General features: G+C 49.6%; 1 protein-coding gene across 1 annotated transcript; it reads right to left on the bottom strand.

The window, feature by feature from the left end:
• Nucleotides 1-1,684: 1,684 nt before the first annotated feature.
• On the bottom strand, nucleotides 1,685-25,623 carry MOGAT2 (monoacylglycerol O-acyltransferase 2; the record flags this gene model as incomplete). Its single annotated transcript, XM_082001459.1, has 6 exons — nucleotides 1,685-1,839; nucleotides 3,090-3,289; nucleotides 3,446-3,620; nucleotides 5,110-5,314; nucleotides 16,217-16,395; nucleotides 25,530-25,623. 6 exons carry the CDS (start codon nucleotides 25,621-25,623, stop codon nucleotides 1,685-1,687), a joined length of 1,008 nt encoding a protein of 335 aa, XP_081857585.1.
• Nucleotides 25,624-27,078: the final 1,455 nt, after the last annotated feature.

Below are 27,078 nucleotides of genomic sequence, written 5' to 3' on the forward strand. Positions count from 1 at the left end.
ATCACCCGGGGGACATCCCCTTTGCTCCCCTCCAGCACTGATCCTTGTTGGGATGTTTGCAGAAGGTCATGGTGATGCTCCTGGGATCTGCAGGTGAGAAGGCCAATAGCAGGGAAGGCAGAGGAAAGGATAGGAGAAAACAACTGGGGTTAGGGTAAAGCTTGGATGGTGATGAACACCAGAAGAAAAGGGTGGAAGAGAATTATTTTTATTTTCCTAGTGCATAAATTTCCCTCCTGCACCTCTGTCCTTAATTAAGGACAAAAGAAAAAGTCTATTAATAGAAAGCAAGAAAGAAATCATATCAGGTGACCTGCTTTATTTGACTGGATTACGTGTGGGATTACAGGAGTGTTTAGAAACGTCGATAAGGGCTCCATCAAATTCTTCCCTGTTGCTGCTTGTTTTCTGGGAATAGGAGGGATTTGCAGCTGGTCATTCAGATTAAGAATCCGGTGGAGTAATTTGATTAGGGCAGGAGGGAAGGTAAAAAAACAAAACACAACGATGGCCTTGGTATTGTCAGTTTAGAAACAGTGCTGTGTGTTTTCCTTGTTAAATGCAATTCTTGCAGCTATGGAAAATCCCAGGTGCACTGAAGGATTTTTGGTGGCTCTTTGCAGGTGGGGAATGGGACGCAGGGAAGAGAGAGAGGAATGAAGGGTGAGAGGGAAGAAGGTGATGGTATAAGGGCTCTATAGGGGCGATGTAAAGCTGATCTGAGCAGATGGCTTCCTGCCACCTAAAACTTCCACGTCGTGAAATCCCATTAAGTGCAGAGTTTAATGAAGTTCTGGATATCAAGAAGAGGCAGCTATTTAAAGCCTTGATCACCTGCCAAACATGGCTCAATGAGCCATATTTCCTGTCCTGAATCACTTCTTCCTTCTCTCATCCCCTGGCCATGCTTTCTCCTTAGGAAATGGATTTGTGAAATGAAACGCACGGTGACAGCACTGCCAGAGCTGGTGGCTAGTCCAAGGTGTTCCCACGCAGGGGTGCCTGGGGTTAAATTAATAAAATTATAAGAAGGACTCCAAGAGCCCAGGTAGGGCAAGACCTCTGGATGAACCCTTGCCCTTTATAAATGTTTTATTTCTTCCGCCCCAGTGCTTCACAGCATCGTGTTGCTGCCAAGGCAGACCAGCACCATGCTGGGAGTATAAGCTTTGCGATAAACTATGTTTCAGGTGAGGAGAAAAGAGCCCAGAGCAATTAAAGACACACAGATCACCAAGCAAACAATGATCATTTGTTGATCTAGACAAATAACATTTAAAAAAACATATGCATTCAGCAGAAATTATGGCTTATCATCCCATTTCTGAATGAAAATAATGCAATGGAAACTTTCAATAATTCATCTCTGCCTGGAAATACCTTGAAAAACTGTCCTCCAAGCCAGACTGGAAGTGTGAGTTTTCTGCTGGGGAGTTTCAACAGTGCTGACCACAGATGGGATTTTTTTTTTTTCCCCTTCTTCTTTATAGCTTTCATGTGCCTTCCGGAGAGAAAAATTGAAAACTCTGTCCCTACACCCATGCAAATGCTGGTCAAATCAAGTCCTTCTCCCTACACTGCACAGACCATGTATTAACTGACTAAACTGAGGTTGTGAAATAGTTCCAGAGACAGGGGAAAACTTGGAGCTGGATCTTCATGGTTTCACCTTGCTTGAGGAGCTCTATATAAATTCCAGGTGTCTGTCTTCCGGGACGTTATATTTAGCTTTGTGCTCCTCAAAGAGCTTGCACAATTCATTTAGGTATTTCTGATGGACTTGATCAACCTCTTCCTTGGAGGGTCTGTGCTTCCTCTGCACTGGAATTGGCTTCCCAACTGGAAAACAAGCTCAGGTAAGTAAAAAGTACTGCATCCCAGTGCAGTCCTGACAGCTGCTCCTAACATCTCAGATGTGCTGCAGATAAAGACAACATCATTATAATATTTATGTTGGACTTTCCAAGCTGTTCCCACATGGCCCTGGGAATCTGCATTGCAAATGGGGAAACTGAGGCATGGTGGAGCCAAAGACTATCTAAATACACTAGCGATTGAGGTCCTTCCCCTTTGCTCAGATTAAAGCTTCTGTGAAACATCTGATTTTTATTAGGCACCAAGTACCCACATATCTTTAGAATATCATGCTTTCTTCAAGGGCAAATCTAATTAATTTGATTCACAGCACTAGCAGCAACCTCTTCCCCTCTCCCAGGGCCACCAGCAGCAGGCCTGGGTGCCTGCAGGGGACAGGGAAGTCCATGAGATACTTCTCTTGCTCTGATCTCTTACTCAAATTGTGTTTGTCAAGTGGCGGATGGTCTCATCATCATGTAACGCTGCTCCTCATAGGACTAATTAAGAGTCCTTGTGATACTGCACAGCTCATAAAACCATTGAGACAATCCAAACAGGTTGTAAAACAATTAACAGTAATTGCTGGCTGTCAAACCTAATCAGTGGGGTGAGCTCTGACCTTTCCAGCCTCTTTAATTAGACTAATTCACAGAGCATCAGTCACACCAGTGGGCCAAGCATGGAATTGTTGAAAGCAGGTGAAGCTTCCTCAAAACCTAAGACCTTCTTGAAATTTGTTTTCCCATGGGCATGGTGTCTGGTTGAAATGACTTGTCTTGTTCACGTGCAAATAGCTTGGGGTTTGTGGCTCCGTCTGCACTGGATTCTGAGCAAACCTGCAAACTGCTTAGGTGTTGTCCTACTTGTGTTTGTAAAATTGGCTTTAACCCAACGCTATTGCAGGGGTTTATATTAACGGGTTGCGCTGAGGTGGGGTTGGCTGCATCCAACTGGAGTGATGGGGTGGACATGTTTGCTCTAGGGCTTTCTCAGCACAAAGCAGGTGACCTGGGTTTTGCCAGAAGACCAAGCCAGAGTCCCAAATCAATGTGACATATGAGCAGTTGGGGATGCTCCTTTGTCAGCACGTTTGTAGCCCATCACAGCTCATGCTCTCTGGCATGATGCTCCAGCGTGACAGGAGGATGACACAACCCAGGGACTGTCCCTGGTCCCCTTTGGCTAGGCTGAGAGTGGCCAGCATCACGCTGGCCTGCCAAGGAAGGACTTACCCACGGTGCAGATGGGCCGCCTGTAGGGTACCAGCCCGAAGCTGTACTGGAAGATGCCTCGCGCGTGGAAGAGGGGAAGGGAGATGCCCATGATCTGCTGGAGCCGGTGCTGAAGCTGCCGCAGCCAGGAGCCCTTGGGGTTTCTCACCTGCTCGAAGAGGTCATTCTCCCCAAAGGAAAAGATGGGGACCAGCGGGGTGCTGCGGGGAGCCGAACCCAATGTAGGGGCACGGTTAGCAAATCCTACCCCAAAACACCTTCCCCCCTTCTCCAAAACCAGCAGAAACACCCCATTAACCAGCCACAGACCAGAGCATCCATGCCCACGCGCTCCTTGACCCCATCCCCTGCATCACCCGTGCTCGATGGCCAGGCGGACAAATCCCTTTCTATTCTTCAGGAGCAAGGTGCAGGATCCTGGCCGGGCATCCAGCGCCTCCTGAGCCCCTCCAACGATGATAGCCAACATGTTCCCACCCTCCGGCCTCTGCAGCACATAGGACGCGCTCTCCTTGTCAGAGGAGACAAGCCCTGGAGGGCAGAGAGGAAGAAAAAACGAGCATCCGTAAAACCTACACGGCTGTGGTTTGCTCTGTACCTTTTTTCCCCATTATCCAGCTCCGAAGGGGTGCCAGACACTTTATATTCAGAGTTTTCCTACACTTTGGCAATCTCAGCCCAGCTCCCCTGAGAGTGCTGGATTCACGCACGGATCTGTTGTGTGAATATACAATTATCCCTTTGCTCTCAGGCCCGAAAGTGAGAAATGGGAAAAAAATCAGGATAAAAGTAAACTGAGAACTAGCTGCACTTAAGCCCCAGGGAAAATCTGTTTCAGCTTGTTGTCAGATGAAAGCATGTCCAACCTGAATCATTCCAGAGGCAGTGAAACATTTGCTTTAGGTCAAAACACGCACGAATTTCAGTAGATGGTGCTAATCTAAAGCAGAATTTAATGCAGAATTTGGTCCCTTGTTGTTATTTACTTTCAAAAGTTAGAAACCTTTAATTCAGAAATGACAAAGCAATGTTGTTTTGATTAAAAAAAAAATAATCCTTGTTTCAGGGGCTGAAATAATTTGCAGATTAAAACCTCTTTGTCAAATGGATTCAATCGACCTGAAAATGAGCCATGCAGCGAACTGCCATGTTACGGCGATTAAACCTTCTTTCACCTGGGTTGTAACTCCCTCGTATCTCACTGCTATGATTCCTCACTCTCCATGTAGATATTTTTTCAGCAGCAGAAGCCAGGGTTTACATGGAAAACAGGGTGACAAATGCCCTGGGATATCTCGGACGGAGCTGGGTGCCTGTGTTTTGTCTGTTGAATCCTGCCTACCACATGAGCCCATTTGGCTGGGAAAGTGGCCATTCCCCCAAGCCCACCAGTGACAGATGGAGGCCATCTCCTGCCGGTCTCCAAAAATCTCACCAGACCCCCTTTCTCCTCTCTCAATTTCATTTTTAACTATTCCTTTTCATTTTTTCTTCCTCTCCTGCCACGTGGTTTTGCAACAGCGTGAGCTGCTATTTACAACCTCAATATTTACAACCAGGGAGGATGCTGCTTCCCTGCAAGCAGCAGCATCTTTGGAAAAATGGATTTTCTCCTTCTTTCAGTGGCAAACACAATTTCAAGCCTGAATGTTATTTGCATGGAAAGAAAGAAAGAAATACAGAACCATCCTGCCCTGCTGGTCTCAGCATTTCTGCTCACGATCTGCTCTGCATTTTGCTGTTACCCAGTGCCTAGCACAGCGATGCTCTGAGCTCAGAGGCAATCTATGAAGTCAAACAACAGAGATAACAGCTAGGAGGGCAATTTTTAACTTCAGAGAGTTTTTGGGTGCCACCTGCAGTAGCTGTGTCCATGCATGGGATCCAGTCGGTCACAGATGGGGACAGACCGACCCTTGACTCCTCTTCCCCTGGTGCCTTCACTTTCTGTGCCCCTAAAAAGCACCCACCCATCCCACCCCTTGCCAGAGGAGTTGACCCGTGCCACCACCCTGCTTACCTGCACTCATCAGGCACTCCCTGAAGAATGGGATGCGAAACCACAGGGAGAGCATCATCAGGTGTGGGGTGATGCCCGGGAAGAGAGTGGAAAATCCTGATGCCTCTGTGCAGAAATTGATAAAGGCTCCCACTGCCAGGATCCCGTGGGGATGAAATCCCATCAGGTAGTTCTGCCTAGGGTCCAGCTCCGCTGTCTTCACCAGCTGGACACAGGGATGGAGCCAAAAAGGGGCTGTGAGTTAGTGTTGGCACCTTGCGGGGATGGAGCACTGGCTATGGAGAACAGACAGGAGATTCCTGGAGGGGAGTCCCCAGCTCCCACCATGCCTTCTGTTGGAAAAAGTCAACTGGAACAACTCAATCATTTTTCACTGGGATGTATTTTATTGCCTGTATTTCCATCTCCTCCCACTCATTGTCCCCCAATGACATTTCCAGTGGCACAGTTCCTCATGTTTCCTTGAGCTGGCCTAGATGCTGTTGGGAGCTTACTTTGTTTAAAATGTCCTCCAATACATTTTCTAATATGTGAAAAAAAGCTACAAAGTGAGAAAAGGCTGATTATTTCCTTCCATCCCACAACCAGAAGAGCAAAGGGAGTGCAGAATCACTCCGGTAATGATCCATGTAAAGCTGCTACCTGGCGCAGGGACACGTCCCTGCTCAACAACATGGTGCGGACCCAAGGTTTGTCCTGTCCTGAAGTACATGTCAGGTGATTCAAGGATGCTTTCATACATGGTAAGGTGAGCTCCAGCTCCCAGATATCTAACAGAGAACAAGCTGATGGTTTTCTTTCCATTGGGAAAAGCCTGCAAGAACCCAGCTGCTTGTGCCTGTGTTAGGTGCCCAGGTAATCCATGAGTCCATCAAAGAGCAATGGATGTCTACCCAAGGTTGCTGCAGTTTTACTGGGAGGAGGGAATGAGGAATGCCCACGTCCAGCCTTTAGGAATGGACAGCACGGACTGTAGATGCAGTGCAGCACGTGGCCAGCCCTTCAGCGTTGGCTAAGCAGCTAGCTGAAACACTCGGCCAGTCTGAAAGTGGGTTTGGAGCCTGGGAGATGCTACATGGGAGAACGGGCACCACAGCAGAAGAGGGGACGATTAAAGGGAGATAAGAGACAACCAGGGTTTGGACTCTGTGGTTTACAATTCCTATGGACTGCCCAGAGGAGAGGGGCTGGTATGATAAACTCGCCCTCCAGCTATGCCACCAGGAAGACCCTACCATGCCAACATCAGCCAGCACGTGCATAACCCAGGCACAAGCAGCCAAAACCGAATGCTGATGCCTCTGCACCCTTTCTGTGGGTGCCAAGGATGGTCCCAGCGCTGGGGAAGGATGAACCTTTCCAAGGCTAGCCATCAAAGAGCCACCATGAATTTCCAGACAGCTCAAAGGCTTTTGTGCTCAAGAAGAACCAAAGTCCTGTGCAATTTAGCGCATCGCCCCTCTGAGTACCCAGGTCCCATCCTCACTCGGGGAGCAGCTAATGGTGCATGTGTTTTCCTAGAAGTAGCCAGAACCAGAGGTTAATCACGGGGGTGTATTTTACTTTCTTACATCATGGCTAATTTCCCATCTGTCCTAAGGCACTGTTGACTGTACACATGTGCCCATTCAAGCGCCTGCTCCTAATGAGGGAACGGACAAACAAGAGTCCCACCGCTACCTGGGTGCAGAGGTGCCTACGCAGGAAGAGGGGCAGATGGCTGAATTACTAAGTGCCCGGGGCCTCTGCCACCATTTGCTCATTTTCGAGTAATCTCAGCTTGCATCAATGTTTCCTGCATTCATCTTTGGATTCCAAACAGCCTTTCATCTCTGCGTGATTCATAAGCAGGGAGCTGACATGCTCGGGTGTGTTGGAAACCACTAAATCTTTGGCTGCGTGTGCATGGGGTGGCAAGAAGGGGGGGTGACAGCAGGCTTAACACCCAGTTGCATCCCAAGCTCATTCCAAGCTCACACCACCCTCCCTGCTGATGAAAAGCCAAACTCAGGGTATCAACTGAGCTGTGCAAACTGCTTCTAACAGGAGAGTTCACCTGTGCTAAGACACCTCACATCCTTAAAAACCCTCCCTAGGAGACATCCAGCTGCTGCCTTGGTGCTAACCCCAGTGAAAGGGGAGGAAGTACAGGGGAAGAAGGAGTGATGAATAGGGCCTGTTGAGATAGGACAAGGGGTAACAGTTTTAAACTAAAAGAGGGCAGATTCAGACTAGATAGAAGGAAGACATTTTTCACAATGAGGGTGATGAAGCACTGGCCCAGGTTGCCCAGAGAGGTGGTCGATGCCCCATCCCTGGAAACATCCCAGGTCTGGTTGGACGGGGCTCTGAGCACCCTGCTCTAGTTGGGGATGTCCCTGCTCATGGCAGGGGGTTGGACTAGATGGCCTTGAAAGGTCCCTTCCCACCCAAACTATGCTATGATTCGATGATAAGAAGTGAAGAAGAGGAGAGGGGAGGTTACGTTCCCTTACAAAGGACTGGACACCCACCAACCAGCAATTTTTCCAGCTCTGCTTCTGGTTGATCATATTTTCTCTTGATGTTTTCCACTGAGATTGCCTTTTGATTTATTTTATTTGTTGTAGTGCGCACCATTTTTCAAACACTGCATTTTTCATCTTGCTTTGCATTACCATATTATTTGCTGGGATTTTGGGGTTGGTTTTTTTTTAGACTAACTCTGGCCACAGACAAAGCTAAATGCAACCCCTGGTCTTTTGCAATGCTCTAGGACGGCACGTCCATCTCTGATAAATGATTCCTCATCTCCCTTGTAGCCTCAATGCCACTAAAGTCTGGAGTCCTACCAACCACTGTTGGTTCTGGATTGGGACTTTTAAACCACACATGCATTTTGGAGCTTGATCATGATTTGTATATCTGACTCAATGTATCCTATCCACCCAGCTGACAGGAACCTCATGAAGTTCAGCCAGGAAAAGTACAAAGTCCTGCACCTGGGGAGGATCAGCCACAAACACCAATACATGCTGGCAGTCACCCAGCTGGAAAGCAGTTGGCAGAAAAGGGCCTGGAGGTCCTGATGGACACTAATTTGAACATGAGCCAGCAATGGGGCCTTGCAGCAAAGAAGGTAAATGGTGTGTTCATCTGTGTTAGATATATTGCCAGCAGGGGGAGGGAGGTCATTCTTGCCCTCTACTCGGCACTGGTGAGGCCACACCTGCAGTGCTGTGTCCAGTTCTGGGCTCTTCAGTAAAAGAGATATGGACATACCGGTGAGAGTGCTGTGAAGGGCCACAAAGAAGCAGGAATATCTCTGCTGTGAGGACAGGCTGAGAGAGCTGGGACAGTTCAGCCTGGAGAAGAGATGGCTCAGGGGGATCTCCATGTATAGAAGTACCTGAAGGGAGGGTGCAAAGAGGACAGAGCCAGGCTCTTTTCAGTGGTGCCCAGTGACAGGACCAGAGGCAATGGCCACAGACAGAAACACAGGAGGGTTCCTCTGGACATCAGGAAACACCTTTTTACTGTGAGGGTGACCGAGCACTGGCACAGGGTGCCCAGGAAGGTTGTAGAGTCTCCAACCTTGGAGATGTTCAAAAGCTGGTGCAGTAGCACTGACCACGTCTTAGTGACTTAGTTGAATTATTTGCCTCTTTCAGCTCTGTAAACTAGGCTCCCTCCAGGGCATAAGCAAGGGAGGGGAGAGAAGGTTCCCATGTTATCATAGTGTCTGTTCACATTTGGGTGATTTGGCCAGAACTTACAGAGAAACCAAAGAGCTTGTACAAGACTGAGAAGGAATTCTGTAGCAGAGAAGAGACTTGGGCAAAGTCTCTTATGCTGTAGGTCAGGCTTCTGGATGCTGAACTATCCTTCTCTTTCTGGAAACTCTTCCACACAGAAACTCCATCCTCCCATCTGGATCATTCCCACTGTTTATTCGCTTCTTCCCTTTCCTCCTGCCAGAGGTCAATCTCTGTTCCCAAACTGCCAGGAAAGTTAATACGCACAACCCAGCTCTTTCCTGCACTCCAGCCCCAAAGTGCTTAATGGGGCTGGGGCTGAGGTGCAGAGGGGTGGGACTGTCCTCCCTCCAGTCTTGTCCAGGTTGTCATTTCCACACCCACCAGATGGCATCTGCTGCTCTGGTCTTTCTGGATCGGTTGAACCTTTAATAATTGTCAAAGGACTTAAGGGTCCAGCCAAGCCGTTCTATGCCGTAAATATCTAAGTGAGACAAGTGCTTGACTTGACGTTTTCTTGGTAAGGCAAGAGCAGTTTCTCATCTCAAAGGCATCTGAGGGATGCCAAATTAATGTGTTACGACCTATGGTCCAAAGGCAAAGAGCTGTTATCAGCTCAGAGTTGTGCTCTCCAAACTGAACCATGGGTTTGCTGGCTTCCCTGAGCTTCTCCTCGGCATGGTTGGGATGCTGGCTTGTTTCTCAGCTGCTGACAGTGGTAATGACCCTTTGTCAAAGGTGTTATGAGTCATTCCAGATCCTAGATCTGGGATGATCTTGGCCTTCCCAACAAATGAACTTCAATTTGTATTTTGAAGGATAAGGTCTACTTTATGCTTCTCCTTCACGGAGAAATATCTTGGTAGCTTCAGTCGTTCAGTGCTTACAGTGATTACTGTAGCAGAAGTGTCCCTTTGTTCTGTCTAGTCAAATGTGGATCCAAGACATGGGTAAAACCCTGCCCCAGTTCCCCCAGCTCCCACAGAGATCTGGTTAGACCTGCTCCATGCACTGTCAGCTGTGTTAGGGAAATGCATATACAGACTTTCAGGAGCTCTTATAAAAGCCCATGTACTGGCGAGGGTCTCAAGCAAATTAATCCAAATTAGTTTTAAACTGCGTTAGTTAAACCACATTAACATCCCAAGTAGATGCTCTTAGCTGGAATTAAAGTGGCCTTCGTTTGGTATTTGTTTTGGTTTGGTTTTAATTCATTTTGGAGTGGAATTAAGCTAATTGGAATTAGGGCTTGTGAGTGACTGCATCAGCACAGGAGTTCAGCACTGTTTTAGCAAGGCTGTTTTAATTCACCCCTTGAGCTGTGGCTGGGGTTTCCTGGTTGTCCCCTATGGTCTGGACTGTCCTGCCCCAAATCACAGGAAGAGAAAGGATAGGTGATTCCCTGTGTGAGGCTGATTCCTGCTTGAGGAAAGTAATATTCTCCCTGAGTCCAACGGGTTGGAGGACTGGGTACTCCAGCATGCCCTGGAGATGAAGCGAGACCCAACCCCCCAGCCAGCATTGTTTGCAGGGCTGGAGGGATTAAAAAGTCGTTAAGTGAGGAATTAGATCAAGTCAAGTGGAGACTAGTATGGGCACTGAATGGTGCCTGCCCTGCCAGGGGACATGTAGTCAGGGAGAGCACTGACATACCATGACATTGCATCCTTAGGGATGGATGAACATGGGGTAGGAGACAGGGAGTAGCATGGCATTACCCCCGCAGACATTTGCAGAGCAGGGGGGGATGTGGTCAGGAAAGCTGGTCAGCAAACTTGTGCCGCCTTCACTTAAAATCTCCCGAACTGAATTGCTACTGTATTTCTACCCTTCTCTGGCCCCAAACACTGTTTCCAAGGATGTTATGTTCATTAATCTGCTCTTAAGTACGATAAAACTCCTTTCAACTTTGTCCTAAGCAAACCCTCAGGTCCCTTGCAGTCTACCCAGGCACCTCTGAAGAGCACCTCTTGCAAGATGAAACATGCAGCCAGTTTCTCCATGGGATGAAACTCAGTAGAGAAATCCAGAAACCCAGCCAGATCCAAAGAAGGAGAAATCGTGCCGCGGTGAAGAGAATCGGGTAGCCCACCCAAGGGTGTCTGAATGGAAGACCAAAGGAAGGGCAAATATTTGAGTACTGCCAGCAGCTGCTGAGGGAGATGAGCTTCAGGACCTACAAATGGCATAAGACTGAGAGGGACAGTTGGAGAAAGAGGGTTTTGGGCACTGGGGTTTTCTCCAGGTGCCACAATGCCAGGTCAGAGCTGTGTTTGCAGCAAGAATAGGGAAGCCTGACCAGCCAGGTGGGTTTAAATTGAGTTAGGAGGGGTTCTCATCACCCTCACTACCAAAGCTGGGTAAGGATGCCAGCTCCAAAATGCCCAAGTCCTCCCTTGCTCTTGTGTGATGCTGCTTTTAGGGGTCTTGTAGGACCTCCTTTATCCAGTGGCTTAGCATGTTGCTTGGCAGTGCAGATGGTGGGACACAGTCCTCTGGTGGACCTGACTTCAGCGGTGGCTTCTCTCTTACTTAAGGTGACCCGAGGGCAGAGAAGTGAGAGCCAAGACATGGGACAGAGAAGTTCCTCAGAAAAGGAGAGAGAAATGGCTTTGGGCCATTTGGCTATGTCTTGCTTTTGCCCTCACAATCCCTCTTCTCTCCTCCAGCCCACAGAAGGAAGTAAAGTGATCAGCCAAGACTGCTAGAAATCAGAAATGTTATTTAACATCATGGGCCATGACATAAAATCCCCAGTTACAAATAATACCACTCCTCTATAAAAAGAAAGTAAACATTCCTGGCAGGGCTTAGTTCATGCGAACTTGGGCTGTCTCCTCCCTACAACGCTTTGTACTTCCCCAGAACCGGAACACACTCAAATAACCCCCATCATGATTTATGTAATTATGAGAATGAATGAGCTATGGGATGGAGCCATCCCAAATCACAGCTCCTAGGGGTCAACTAATCCTCCAAGAACTCATTTTAGTTATGCTAACAAAAAACCAATGACGCCAGCATCTCCTCAAGCACAATGACAGAGGTTGAGTCTGCCAAGTTGCTATAGACAATAAGGTCCAACTGGCACTTAGATAACCCCAAGGGCATAAGAAATGTCCTGTGGCTCTTCATGAGGGGAAAACAGTGCAGTGAAGACCACAGGGACCTTATCCACACAGCAGGCACTTTTCAGGCTGTCCTGAATAAAGCTGGTAAGATGGTGCCTCTGAATGATGACAGCACCTGAAGACAAAATTTGTCACTCTAAAACCTTAATTTTAGCTTCCTGCTGCTTGATTTAACTCGTAACCCAGGTTGTGTGATCTAAAGGTGAAATGTCTTGTCTAAGCCAAGCATGCAGCCTCAATTTATAGTCAGCAAGAGAGACAGTGACTTCAGTTTGAGGACTGCAGTAGAGATAGCTCTTGTCAAGCTTATGCTTTCCCCATTTCACCCCAGTCCTCACCTTCTGCACATCCACAGTGCTCCTCAGCTGGGGTTACCAAAGCACATTGGCTGTATGAGGGAGGTTGGTGACAGCAGCCTTACGCTGGCAGGAGAGGATGGGGCAGGGGAGAAGAAGCATTGAAGATGTGCATTCGCTTGGCCGTGTGATGGAGAAATTCGTTTTTACTGTAATGGTGGGTGTATCCTTCATAATAAAGATGCCATGCTGACAAATGATGGGGAAGGGACTGTGCAAAGAGAGGTAAGAGGTTTGAGCAGCGACCTGACAGCAGCAGACACATTCTTGACTGCTTATTGAACACAGCATAAGTGGAGCAGTCCAAGGTATCCAAAATCTCTCTGAAGGCAACATCAAGCCACAGCAGGCATCACTGGATATCTGTTCAACTGTAGCCTGCCCCAAACAGATTCATTTTGCAACTTCTGGTATATTTTCCACACTTTTAAGACCCAGCTGAGCTCAGCCATATATTGCAGGCCTATAATGAGGGCGTATAAAAAAGAAAGACAATAACAAGGTTAAAATACATTGGGACAAAGCAGAAATAACTTTCCTGGGCAACGCACTTGGCCCGCCCTTGGACTCTCAGTGCTTTTTTCTGATCCCCCCTTTAAAACCACCCAAACTCATTCAGGTCCTGCCTGACCCTATAGCTCCCAAACCCCTAACTAAAATACAGTTAGATCCAAAGGGAATAACCCAAGCAGCAAAGTCATACTTGAGCAAGGCTGGTATCGGCAGAGGGTGCTCCTTGCATGTGCTGCGGCGGCACAGCTCAGAGCTTGCACGTTCCCACGTGCCAGATGCTCGCTGCAGCACGGGTAAATTCGTGCTGCCCAGATCCCCAGAAAACAGATGCTCATCCCAGCCTTCCTTTGCTTCCGCGACAGCAAACATGCCCAGTGATCCTTCAGAGGTAGCATTTAACACCACTTCCTAAAATAAAATAGCAGGCAGCTCTTTCTGCCTCCAGATTCTGATGCTTGGCCACGCTAAGTTTGCTGCCAGGATCTGGGAGGATTAGGAGCCTCATTTAATCTTCCCAGAATGACTAATCCTCCAGGGCTGAACAAACTCAATCTCACGCAAATACGTCCCAGGGTGCTGGGTGTCCACCCATCCGTCTCCCCAGATCCCACTCCCCTTGTGCCCCTGTTCTGACTGGGGCTTTGGGCAAGCGAGAGGGCTATGGGATCATCCAGCTGTGCGTGCTCAGACCAAAAGCGCAGCTCAGCTCCTCGTGAGAGCAGCACACAGGGTGGCAAAAGCAATATTTATGATGCTTAGTTTCGATGCTGCTAGGAACAAATCAGCCTGTGCTCGGAGTTATGAAATGAAATGCCTTGCATGCAAGGAAGCAAACACATCTGGGGCTTTTAGGGGGAAAAAAGATGGCAGATGGGGGATACAACAGAGTATAAAACCAGGAGTGGCATGGGTAGGTGGGACAGGATTGCTTGGGCTAATCAGGGAGTTTCCAGTGAAATAAGCAGGGAGCAGAGAAGTCTTCACACTGTGTGTTTCACATGGGGAGCTCCTTGCTGTGGGATGTTGGGATGTCAAGTGTTTTTCCATGCTCTTGTAGTGACAAATGATAGCATGGAAAATATTGTATTTTTGTTTCCTGCTGTCATTTTCATAAAATCACAGAATAGTTTGGGTTGGAAGAGACCTTTCAAGGACATCAATTCCAACTCCCTGCCATGAGCACGGACATCCCCAACTCGAGCAGGTTGCTCAGAGCCCCGTCCAACCTGACCTGGGATGTTCCCAGGGATGGGGCATCGACCACCTCTCTGGGCAACCTGGGCCAGGGTTTCAACACCCTTACTGTGAAAAATTTCTTCCTTGTATCTATATCTGCGGAGCCCCCTCTGACTTCTCCCAGACCAGCAGGGAGAAAGGCTCCACCAAACCCTCCCCGCCTTCACCCAGTGAGCTGCAGCCAAACCCAGTATCCGTGCTCCCTCTACTGGTCTTACTGGTCCTCCTGCCAGGTCCTCCCTGCCTGGCAGTGGCACGCAGAGAGGGAAGGACAGACAGACAATGCAGCGTGGTCTTCAGGAGTGGGTTTGCATGGCCTTACAAAGGGAGAGGAGGTGTCTCTGGGCAGCTAAGTTTTAGCTTAGAGGTTGGTACAACACTGCCCAAGCACCAGCTTATGGCCACAAATAATTTACAGAATATATATTGCATATAATCATTACAGCCACATAAACAGCTTATGGCAATTCTAGTATTTTCTAAGGCAACCTTGAGAATAATTTTTTGGGATCCCCTTCGGTGCTTCTTCTCACTAGAGCCCCTCTGCCCTGCTCTGGGGAGACCCCCCTGCAGTGCTGTGTCCAGCTCTGGAGCCCTCGGCACAGGAGAGACACAGACCTGCTGGAGCAGGGCCAGAGGAGGCCCCAGCAACGCTCCGAGGGCTGGAACAGCTCTGCTGGGAGGACAGGCTGGGAGAGCTGGGGGGGCTCAGCCTGGAGCAGAGAAGGCTCCGGGGAGACCTTCTTGGAGCCTGCCACTACTTAAAGGGGCCCTGTAGGAAAGATGGGAATAGACCTTTTAGCAGGGCCTGTAGTGATAGGACAAGGGGTAACGGTTTTAAACTCGAAGAGAGTAGGTTCAGACTAGATCTAGGAAGCAATTTTTCCCAATGAGGGTGGTGAGACACTGGCCCAGGTTGCCCAGAGAGGTGGTTGATGCTCCATATCTGGAAACATCCCAGGTCAGGTTGGACGGGGCTCTGAGCAACCTGCTCCAGTTGGGGATGTCCCTGCCCATGGCAGAGGGTTGTACTAGACGGCCTTGAAAGGTCCCTTCCCACCCAAACTATTCTGTGATTCTATGATTCTATGATTCTATGATTCTGTTTTACTCTTGAAGTGCAAGGCTGGGATTTGAAAGAGCTGGCTCTTATTTCTGGTTGAGCAGCAAACCTGATGGGTGACCTTGGTCATGTCATCTCTGGTCCTCTCTTTGCTCTAGCTCCCCTTAATCCTTATGCCAGGCCCTACTCTATGCAGGACAGACTCTCTAGCCTGGGCTCTTGTTTTTCCTTTGGGATGATATGTCCTTTGGCTTTTTGGGCTTCCCACTCCATTTTACCTGGACTGCAGCACCCAGCTCCTGATTCCAGGCTCTTTAACCATGAGGCACAGCTGTCTACATCCCATCTGAGTTCCTTCAACAGTCAATGTTTCATTAAAGAAATTATCTTTCAAATTTCCACAGCTTGGTCTACCCTAGAAACTCACTCCCTTGCCTGGCCCATGAACTCTTCCGCTGCATTGCTCAGATTTGTACCAACTTGTGATGGCTTTGAGGCAGGATTTTGTGCTAGTCCGTGCATTCATGCCATGACAAGGGCCAGATAGAGTATGGACAAAGGCCTGCCACATGCATTAAAGTAAATCTGGAAATGTCACAGAAGTCCCTTTCCAGGGAACAGCAACCCTGTGAGACCGCCCAGTGCACACCGAGCTTTCCCCTTCCAGCCTCTTCCACAAGAGAAGGGGATGCTGACCTTGCAGGATGCAGGACCTCTTGTATTTTAGTCAAAACTTGGCCCTGGGTCCACTGAGTAGATGCTGAGCAACCTGAAGAGCAGGAGTGTCACCATATAGACATGGAAAACAGGCAAAGGGGGATTTCCCTAACTGCTGGAATGCAGTGAGTTAAAATGGGTGCGTAAAAGGCAGATGATTAAAGGATGCGGTTGTGAAAATGGTAGTCTATATTTTTTCTGGGTCTTGCTGTAATCTGGGAGCTGGGAGGACAGTCCTTCAACGCTGACCTCCAAGCACCCCATGCCATGCCTGCTGGCCCCAGACCTGCCTCCAAACACTGGGGAGAAAGTTGGTCTCTGAATCTCCTGAGAGCCAATGGGATCAGCAGCACTTACCTTGATGGGGAAATAGTCCCTCATGTACCTCCAGACGATGCTGTTCCGGATGGCATGGATCTTCCTCCCACCCTTGCTGGGTTGTTCCCTGTCTATGAACCACCATGCAGCATAGAGGGCACTGACCAGCCAAAAACGCGTGAAGAAGAGGGCGATGAAGGCAGCTGTGCAGCACTGTGCTGAGAGAAAAGCCAGGCAGTGAGTCGGCAGTTGGGATAGGTGGACACTGGGAGAGGAGTGATTCACCTGGAGGAACACAGTCTGTTTGGACCTGGGATGGAGCCCAAGCCTTCACTGGGTTTGCTGACGCATTATTTTATCAGTGTGAAGGCACCTTTGATGCAAAGTGGTGGGTTCTTTCCCATCTGCCCCAGGAACCTGAAGAGCAACCAAGCACCATCCTTGCAGTAACCACCTATTTCTCCAAAGGCCACTGTGTCCCCCTCTTCCCACAAGACTGATGGACCTCACTGCATCCAGGAGGGTCCTGGTGGATCAGATCTCTATCCCTTTGGTGTCTCTTTTTTTTCTGCACTCAATCTGACCTCTGCAATGATAATGCCTGTGTTTTACCCCAAAACTCCTGTTAATACCACAGAATCACACAGAATCATTAAGGTTGGAAAAGACCTTTAAGATCATCAAGTCCAACCATCAACCCAACACCACCATGCCCACTAAACCACGACCTGAAGTGCCACATCCACAGGTTTTTAGAACACTTCCAGTGTTGGTGACTCCACCACCTCCCTGGGCAGCCTGTTCCCATGCTTGACCACTCTCTCCGTAAAGAAATTTTTCCTAATATCCAACCTAAACCTCCCCTGGTGCAACTTGAGGCCATTTCCTCTTGTCCTATCGCTGGTTACTTGGGAGAAGAGACCAACCCCCACCTCACCACAACCCCCTTTCAGGTAGTTGTAGAGAGCGATAAGGTCTCCCCTCAGCCTCCTCTTCTCCAGACTGAACAACCCCAGTTCCCTTGGCTGCTCCTCATCAGACTTGTGCTCCAGACCCCTCACCAGCTTTGTTGCCCTTCTCTGGACACGCTCCAGCACCTCAACATCCTTCTTGGAGTGAGGGGCCTAAAACTAAACACAGGATTTGAGGTGCAGCCTCACCAGTGCCGAGTAGAGGGGCACGATCCCTGCCCTGCTCCTGCTGGCCACACTATTCCTGATACAGGCCAGGACGCTGTTGGCCTTCTTGGCCACCTGGGCACACTGCCGGCTCATGTTCAGCCGGCTGTCAGCCAGCACCCCCAGGTCCCTTTCCGCCGGGCTGCTCTCCAGCCACTCCTGCCCAAGCCTGGAGCGTTGCATGGGGTTGTTGTGGCCCAAGTGCAGGACCCTGCACTTGGCCTTATTAAATCTCGTACAGTTGACCTCAGCCCATAATGATGGGGCCATGATACCCCATGATGACACCTGCTATTTTGCAACAGCAGCAAAGTGGGGCAATACTCCCTGTCTGCACAGTCCCCAATAGCTTTGCCCTGAACTATCGATTCCCCATTTTAATTGTCTTGGATTTTTAATTTTTTATCATCCCATATGTAAGATTTTACTCTTTATTGAGTATTTTACTCTTTATTGAGGTTTTTTTCTTATTGATTTTAGACCTTTTCCTCCACTTCTCAGGTTCATTCTCAACTCTAATCTTGGCCTCTAGAGGATTTTCAGTCCTTTCAACTGGGTGTCATCACAGATTTTATAAGAATGCTCTCTCTCATTCCGTAAGAAATTAATGACTTGAGACTTTCCCAAATCATTAAAGACTTTTCTGGGCTGCTTTCGTCAGTGCTCAGCTTTGCCCTCTACCTTCCACCTCCCTCATGCCCTGTGTTTTGGCACAGGAACAAGAGAAGGAAAGTCTGTGTGCAAACAATCATCACTTGGTACATCAATTCCCACCCAAGCCCAATGTTGGCTGTCTGCACAGAGACTGGGAAGTGCTGATAGCCACCAAGCTGCCACCTGGTAAAGCAGATGCCCTAAAAAGTGCTTGGGAAGAGCTATGTGCTCTCCATCTGTGCCTCTGGAAGCCTTGATGTTGTCTGGGAAGGAGGAGACTGATCTACAAATACCCTCATTCATCCAAGGCAAAGGCCTTACCCACCTCATGGGTTACAATCATGTTTATGGGCTACATATTTTGTTCTTCTCTGGGTCTTCATCACAGACCCAGCACCCAGGGCTGAAGGACATGAAGAGGGAGGTGTCTTGTTCAGGCTTCAGCCTCATCTGTGAGATAGACTCATCCATGCCCTCATCCTCTGAGACCTGGATTTTCATCTTTGAGAGTCACCTGGCACCTGCCCTCTCCGTCTCATCTCTGCTAAGGCCTATGAAAGAGGAGGTACATGATGCTCTCATCTGAGACCTCCTTGTACCTCCTGTTTGCTTTTAAGCAAATAAGTAGAAAGGAGAAGGTCAGAATGAACCACTGCTCGTACCTGGTGTCATTCCTTTTGAGTGCCACAGACACCGTCCTTAACACTCTTGAGGAAAAGAGCAACCAGCATGAAACAAAGCTCTAGGGTCCATATGGCACATAAACGCTGCTTGAGGAACCAACACAGAGGTTGCAATTTTACTGCACCTGGGAGCCAGGTCATCAGGTCTGCTGCAGAACTGTGCAATGCCTAATTCTCTCTTTATCACACTGTGCAAAGCTCAAAGTACATTCTGCAAAATGAAGGAGTTGTTCTGGTCCAAATCCATGCACTTATCGCCCAAGTGAGGCTTTATCTTGAAATTATATAATTATTAATTACGCCCTCATTTGCAATTCAATTTTGGTTTTGCAGGGCAGAATTTGCACATAGTGATCTTCACTTAATCTTAAGATTTTTTTTTTGTGTGCTTATAAAATCTTACAGTGTCCTGGTTGCTGTGGGAAAGGAGCCCATTCCCATCCCAGAATGGACCCTCAGTCTGAAAGTTGCTGTGGATGGGACCAAAGACACAGGAAGGTTCCATAAAATCTACAGTTAAATCCTACGATCTGCATCCAAAGCAGTCCCTAGGGAGACACATGATTATTTATGGGCTATATCTTGGTGAGAAGGAGGCACCCTGTACCTCTGCCTGGTATGCGAGGGGGAGTCACTGTAGCTGCTTGGATCAAGGGAGACTGCTGTCCCCTTTCCAAATTTCTTGCAGACGTCTGTGTTTCACATCCTCAAACTCTGCAGTGGAAACATAGCAGAGGCAGTGTGATCCCATGGGTTACACACCAAGACTTTCTGGACCACCAGTGGGAAGACATTCGCCACGGAGGTGTATTGCTGCTTCTTGAAAGCCATGTCAGGTCCCCAGGCCGGGTCCACCACCAACTCTACTGCCCAGGACTTCATGCTCTTCAGCCTGGCTCCAAGGTCCCTTCATCAGCACCGACCTGGCCTCTTTTAGGTTACACAGGTGACTCTTCCCATCTTAGAAACTCCTTGTTCACCAAGCTGCTGAAGAAGAATATCCCACCCAAGAAAGGGCCAAATCCTGCATCCATCTGAGCTAAGGGCTAGAGGGAAGGACTGTGCACCAGGATCCAAGATCTATTTATATTCCTGCAAAACCTGAGTCTTTCCTGAATCCACACGGGGGGAACACACACAACACACACTCGCCTTCCTCCATGGTTCATCTCCTAGAAGCAGAGCAGCACAGACAACCTAAAGCCACCTCCTTGCCCCTTCTGCTTCTTTTCTGCGGGACAGGGCAGAAGGGATGGGTGGCAAACAGGAATATTTGCTTGTTGTGAGGCTGTTCCCCATAATCACTACTTTCTTCCGTTGAGGGCAATCCCAAGGGGGAAATGAAGAATGACAATGGTTTCTTGCCTGTCCCTCCCTGGACTGGGGACCACTTCAGAGCTTCCCAGATGAAAGCCATATTTCCCTCAGCGTCTACTTCCCTACAAACAACTGTCGTTTTCTGGGCTACCTGCCAGACAAACACTTTAAAGGATATCACGAACATGGCATTAGGCTCTTGGCCAGGGAACCTCAGCAGATATCTCCTTCCTGGGGCCAAACTCCAGCCTACATACAACCTGCTGTGCCCACAAAGCAACCCACAAAGGGCTGTCGGGTCTCTGAAATGCCGCTGGAAGAGATGGCAGTCTGTGTCTTGATGGGGATAGAGGGAAACCTGCAAGTCTGCGGTTCATTAGAAACCCATCTTTGAACCCTGTCAGCTGCCAGGGCTCTGCAGAGCCAGACAAGCTCTCCAACTTAGAATATAGAATGTTTTGTGTTGGAAGGGACCTTAAACACCACCTAGTTCCAACCCCCAGCTTGGTCAAGCTCTCCATGGGAGCACGCTCTCTGGTGAGGATGAGGACCACAAGCCCATCAGGACACAAGTGGCATTAAGATGTGATTATAACGTGGCTCTGCCTCGCTGCCTTTGCAGTATTCCTTAAGGGAAATGAGGGGAGAATTACCTTCAGTATTCAGCCATAGCGTCACTACAATATCTACCTTCCACCTCTCTGCCTCCATAACTCCCTTGATTCCCAGCCTCGGGCTGCGATCTCTTCAGTCATGGTTGTAGTCTCAGGAGGAACAGGCAAGTTTGCAGTTGCAAACAGATGTGATCCTCATCTCCTCCCTCTGCAGTTCTGGACTCTTGCGAGGTAGCCCAACTGCACGTGCTAAATTGCTATAAAATGGCTTAAGCCCTTACGCAGAGGCCTTTCAAGGCAGACATCACCATGCGCTGCAAGAGGAGGTCTAAGGGCATCATGCGTGTCTTTGCAATCAGATCAGTTCAGTTACCTGAAAATGGCTGCAGAATCCTTGGCTGGGCTGAGATTAGTTGCTGCACTGTCTACTCTGCCATGGAAAGTGAAGAGACACTGCTTCAAACCAAAACCAAAGTGCCCTCAACAAGAAAGAAAGCTCCAAGCAGACCCTAAATCTTACACTTTCTGTTCAGGCCAGATGCTTGAGGTTTGTCTGTGGTTGTCTGTGGTGAGGTGTGGCTCTGGGTGAAGCATTCCTAGGACGTTTCTGGACTGTAGGGCCACCAAGAGCTGCACTCAGCTTGTCAACCAGGGGTGCAGCTCTTCATGACCTAGGACCCTGCACCTCACATCTCCATGGCCGTACAGGAGTCAGCAAAGAGAAGACACATTCATGTGGATGTGACGGCTTTCTTGGATACCCTCGCAGCCTAAGCGGCCTCCTGGGCCCCCTCAAAGAAGCACAGAGCAAAAATGAAGTGGTGGTGGTGGGTATCTCATGTTAAGTAGTTTTGATGTGAGCTGCAAGTCTCTCCCTGGATGAAAACATGGACATACCACAAACAACACACATATATCATAGAATCACAGAATCGCTAAGGTTGGAAAGGACCTTCAAGATCAAGTCCAACCATTAACCCAATGCCACCATGTCCCCTAAACCATGTCCTGAAGCACCACATCCACACGTTTTTTGAACACTTCCAGAGATGGCGACTCTACCACTTCCCTTGGCAGTCTGTTCCAATGCTTGCCACCCTCTCGGTGAAGAAATTTTTCCTAATATCCAATCTAAACCTTCCCTGGCACAACTTGAGGCCATTTCCTCTCGTCCTATCGCTGGTTACCTGGGAGAAGAGACCAACACTCATGGGCCACGGGCTCCAAGCGAGCCACAGGCCAAAAAGACATGGATGACTTTTCTGGCCAAGTCCAAACAGGGACCACGTCCCATCAAAGTGCTGCTGGGCCCAACATTGCTGCTAACCCAGCATTTCCTCAGTCAGCCTCAACAGGGAAAACAGCAGCCTACGGAAAGAGACTTTTTGGCATCGCAGCAGCCCTGGAGCGATATTGCCGTTGTCAGGAGGGTTTGCAAGGTGCACGTTGCTGAGGTCCCCGATACCGGCCTACAGTCCCTGGCAGCGACGGCCTGCGCAGATGCTGCCACCCTCGGCACAGCCGAGCCTGGCTGGGCTGTCCCAGGCGGTTGGCCGTGCTCAGCCATCACCGGGGCCTCGCCGCGCGCTGGCGCGCTGCACCCTTTGAGCCAGCCCTGCTGACGGAAAGGTCCAAAGGCTGGGTGCTGTAGGCTGGGGCTGCAGGGGTGGCCTGCGCAGCTCCCTGCGCCCTGCCCCGGGCTTGTTCGCGTGGGTTCGGCCCGGCACTCACACTTCTGCATGGTGTGTCCGGATGGACGCCCACAGCCAAGTCCATGGAAACGGGGAGTCGGAGCGGCGGTGGGAAGAGGTGCGGCAGGTTTGGGCGCCAGCCGGCGGATTTCAGTGCCCTGCGGAAGCCTGGCTCCGTGGCACTGGGGGGGGCACAGGTCAGCACGGGGATCCTGCAGCCGGGGGAGGCGACGAGGTCCCCGCTCCATGCCCTGCATCCCATCCTTGCACCACGCGCTCTCCTTCCAGCAGCTTCCAGCATCTGCAGCAAATGGCGCCTTTTGTCTCAGCCCTTTTCCACCCTTGCCCTTGCCAGAAGCATCCTCCAGAAAACTGGCAGCACGGACAACGCCTGCCTGTCACGACAGGCGCTGCGGCAGAGCTCCCCGCCAGCACCGGGGTCGAGCCACCGCGCTCGTCCCGCACCCCGGGGAGAACAAACGAGTCCCTCGCCCGGCGCTCGGCTTCTCGGGGGACGCATTTGCACAACCATAGCAACAGCTGCCGGTGACCAGTGCTGCCCAGCGGCGGCTTCTGGGGCCTCCAGCCAAAGGGCTGTGCAAACGTCTGGCAGCGGCTGGCCGCGTGTTTTCGGGAGCCCTTTTCCGGCAGCAGAAGCACAAGCCTGTCTCAGAGAGAAAGGAGCAGGCGGTGGCCAAATCCTGCCCACGGAAGGTCTGATCTCTGTGCCCGAGGGTTGTAGCGGAGTGCGGCATGGGCTGTTTGGCAGCTCACGGGATGAAATGAAGTGTGTCCTTTAGCAAAGAGCTTTTGCCGTTGTGGAAGCGGGAGCTTTTGCGTGGAAAGCTCCAGGCTTAAAGAAACCTTGTAAAATGAATCAAGCCAACTGGAATTCACAAGGTTTGGTTATCGCCATTCTAATGCCTTTCTTATAGCATTTCTTAACTGCTTTTGGTTTCAGATTGTATCACAGAAAAAAAACAAAATCAAACTGCTCCAGGGAAAGACAGTAATCTCTGGAAGGTCAGCCATGGAGGAGGTGTGGGTTTGGGTCTCATGCTCGTTCAGAGCAAGCTGAATTTCCCTGCAGGAGGCAGGGTCTGCATTTCAAATAGCTCCATGTTACCCTCCAACTGCAGAGGATTCCTCCATTCTGCCCGTTTTCTGGCTTTCTGCTGGCTCCAGAAGTCATTTCCATCACTGAAAGGTCAAGTCCCAGCTTGAAACAGATACCAAGAAAGGGAAAACTTATAGTGCAAGTTGTTTTGCTGGAAAACACCATTAAAGCTCCTTAAGTCCCAGCTGCATCCATGTTGGCAATGGGGATCACAGAATCATAAATGTCTTCTTGTATGCCTTGTTAACATCACAGCCACATCTCTACTGCACCCCATCCCACCCAGGCACCATGGAAGGAAAGCCGCGTCCAGGGGCGAAGAGGGAGCTACAGAGCACCCCAAAATGTCCCCATCACAGAATCATCAAGGTTGGAAAAGACCTTTAAGATCATCAAGTCCAACTGTCAACCCAACACCACCATGCCCACTAAACCATGTCCCGAAGTGCCACGTCTACACGTTTTTTGAACACAAATTGTTCTGGTCGGTTTGGTCCAAGGTTGCCTGGCTTTTCCCAGATCTCCTCTCCCCTGTGCTGTTCGCAACACCCATGTCTCCTCCTGCAAGGTGGTCTCTGGTATGCAGGAGAAGGTTGATCAAAGCTGTGATCTCTTCTGCACTAGAAGAGCCCCAAGTGCAGGGTGGCCCCAAGTGCCCTACACTCTGCCATGCCAAAGCTGTGCTTTATGGCAGCTCAGCTGGCCATGCCACCACTGCCACACTGGGATTTTCCCCTCCATCTAGACAGGGATGACCTCCAGCTTATCCCAGAGCAACCTGAGGGGCCACACTGGTTACACCTCTCCAAAGCAACTCGGCAGAGCCCATTTGCTGACCCAGCAGGTGAACAGCATCTCTCAGTCATGTCCATGTTGCTAATTCTCTTCCAATACAGGACAGCCTCTGCCATTGCCCAAACTGTACCAACGTGTAGTTTTGAAGAGTGTTACTTAGCATGGACCAAACGTATACCAAGAAGCACGCAAATAGCTGCACCATCTGGACTAGTATGGTCCAGGGCTCCAGTCCATCAGATACTAGTGCAGAGGTGGCCATTCAGCCCCAGGTCTGTAGCAGAGTTTGGATGGAGCCATCTCGGAAACTCAACGAGGCTCTGAAGCATAGCCTATGCTTTCTTTGCAGGTATTGTTTTGGAGATGCTTGTGTGCCAGGACCCATATACACACAAAGATCTGCCGCCTCTGTGTACAGAGACTAGTCAACAACTGTCCTGCCACAATAAAGCCGAAGCTTTAAACAGACCCATCTGAGTTAAGAACTGGCATGACAATGGGAAATTCTAGGAGTCACCTTCCAGCTTGGCTCCTGATGGGCTGTAAATCTCCCCAGACTGTTTGCACTCTCTGATATCCAGGCTCTGGGTCTTCTATCTCATTTCCCAGTGCATCCTACCCAAAACTACATGTCTCTCATTTCCATCAGCACCTCCACATGCACTCCACACAGTTTGTCTGGGTCCCAGTTCGCTAATGTGTCTCTTCCCCAACCTGCTTGAATTTTCTTGGGAAAATGCCCTTTTGGGGTGTGCAGGGGCATCTGTATCAAGTGTCGTGCCTGTTCCCAGGGTTGTAAAGCAGAGTCCCCCATGCTATTCCCATCCTACCATCCCTCAGGCATGGGAATGATATTTCTCACGGCTAACACTGCACTGAGTGGGGCAGGACCTTAGACCAGGAAAACACTAAACCTAAAGAGCAGGAGAAGCTAACAATGGATTTAGCAGATCTGCCCAAGCACAAACAGGAAGACATGCACTTCCCTAGTGCCACCATGCTCAGATCAGGTGGTGGGAAGAAACAAAACAAAAAAAAGGGAAAAAAAATAACTGCTTTAGTGAGACAGAGCCTCCCACACTGCTCTTCATACAGCCAAAGATGTGCGAGTGCAACATCGACTGCTAATCACTTGTCCTAGCATGGCCTGGGACTCACCGCAGGCTCCCAGAAGATGCCTTTAATGCCATTTTCCTTCGGTCCCAGACCTTCAGACCCAGGTCTTCCTTGGAGTAGGGGAGAGAAGGGGTTGAGGCAAAAGCTACTCTGGCTTCTCGGAGAAGGAAAAGGAGATGTCTCTTACCTAGACCTAGGAAACTGAAGACCCACTGAACCACCGACGCCGTCTGAAGCCTTCTCTGCAATGGCACGGAGAGCGGAGCAAACTCAATCTTCATCTTGGGCTCTGCATGCACGTCTCGAAAGGAGAAGGAAGCTCCGCAAGTGGCGAATGCAAAGTACAAAGTCGCCCGTCAGTATTTACCCAGTCTTACAGTATAGGAGATTGTGCAACGTACAGTGGCTGCCCGCACACCCTCCCGCACGGGAAGGAGAGGGACACTGTCGGGAGGTGTCGCCAGCTTTATCCCAACGTGACGCACCATGTGGTTAGAGGGTGAGGATTTCATGCTTTTACCACTCAAATTGGGGAAATTAACTCCCTTCAGGACCCAGTCCTGCCTTCAAGTGTCTGTCTTTTTTGAATTTTGCAATATTTGGATGTTTGCAGAAAAGATGAGGCATTTGTGCGTGTGAGCCAGGCATGACCACACAGGGTTTATTTCCCTGCCTCCCCTACAAAACACCCTGCGCATGGCAGGAAGGGACAAGCAGAAGGGACAAGGACAGGCAGGCCGCTTGTGTTTGCAAGTGATATGGCATGGATGAGGTTCAGTCTGAGCCAAGGAGGCGTGCAAACAACGCAAGGGTGTTTCACTGCTGAGCACGGGGGCACACGAGCAACCCACGCCTCAGTCAGAACATGGATGGATGGATGGATGGATGGATGGGCAGACAAGGGTCTGTGTGCATCCTTGTGTGGGTGTATGAGAAAGGAAATACTACCTCCCTTTCGCATTTCTACCTCCAAGCAGGCGCATGGTCTGAACCTCTGCCTAGTCACGTGCAAAGAGCTGCAATTTACTGGGTGGAAAAAACCCTCAGAAATTCGGGGAAAAAATCCCCAGGGAACTGACAAGCTGCTCAGGTAAACACAGCAAACATCTCCGGAGAGGCCTGAGAAAACGAAGGGTCTCGTAACCAGGATACAGAATAACGCCACTGACAGACTGCATTAAACAATAAGCCGACCCGCTGCTAAAGCACCAGCACGCACACAAAGGCGTCACTTGCTTGTCTAAGGGGCATTTCAAATCCCCAAGCTCACTGCTGCCAAGAATTACAGAGCAAAACTAAAAACAAGCCTTGGAAAAAGCAACCCAGAGATGTTTTAGCTGAAAAATAATCCCTCCTCTTTGTCAGGCCCTAGGAAGAGGCTGGGCTAGGAGGAATTTACATCTGTTAGACTCCATTTTCCAGAGTCAGTAGAAACAATAACGGCTCTGGTGAAACTCCAAGGGCTCTTTTGCTAAAGACACCGGTTGCTTTAATCGAGCTGAAACTGGCTTAGATCTCACTTGCATCTCTTCCCCATCCTTTGTCTTCTGCTGCAAAAGTCAGGACCCCGTCTGCTTTGAGAAAGCAAAGGAGACTTCACTCTTCCGTCACTGTTGCCTGGAGATGAGATGTTTCCTGGTAAGAAACCACCAGCAATTTCCGAAATGCTGCGGGGAGATCTGCAGATCCAAGTCTCCTGGTCTTCCTGGGCTGTGCAGCCCCCAGCACGGTCAGGG

This window comes from Phaethon aethereus (assembly GCF_964289735.1).
Source record: "Phaethon aethereus genome assembly, chromosome: 1".
NCBI classification, from domain to species: Eukaryota; Metazoa; Chordata; class Aves; order Phaethontiformes; family Phaethontidae; genus Phaethon; species Phaethon aethereus.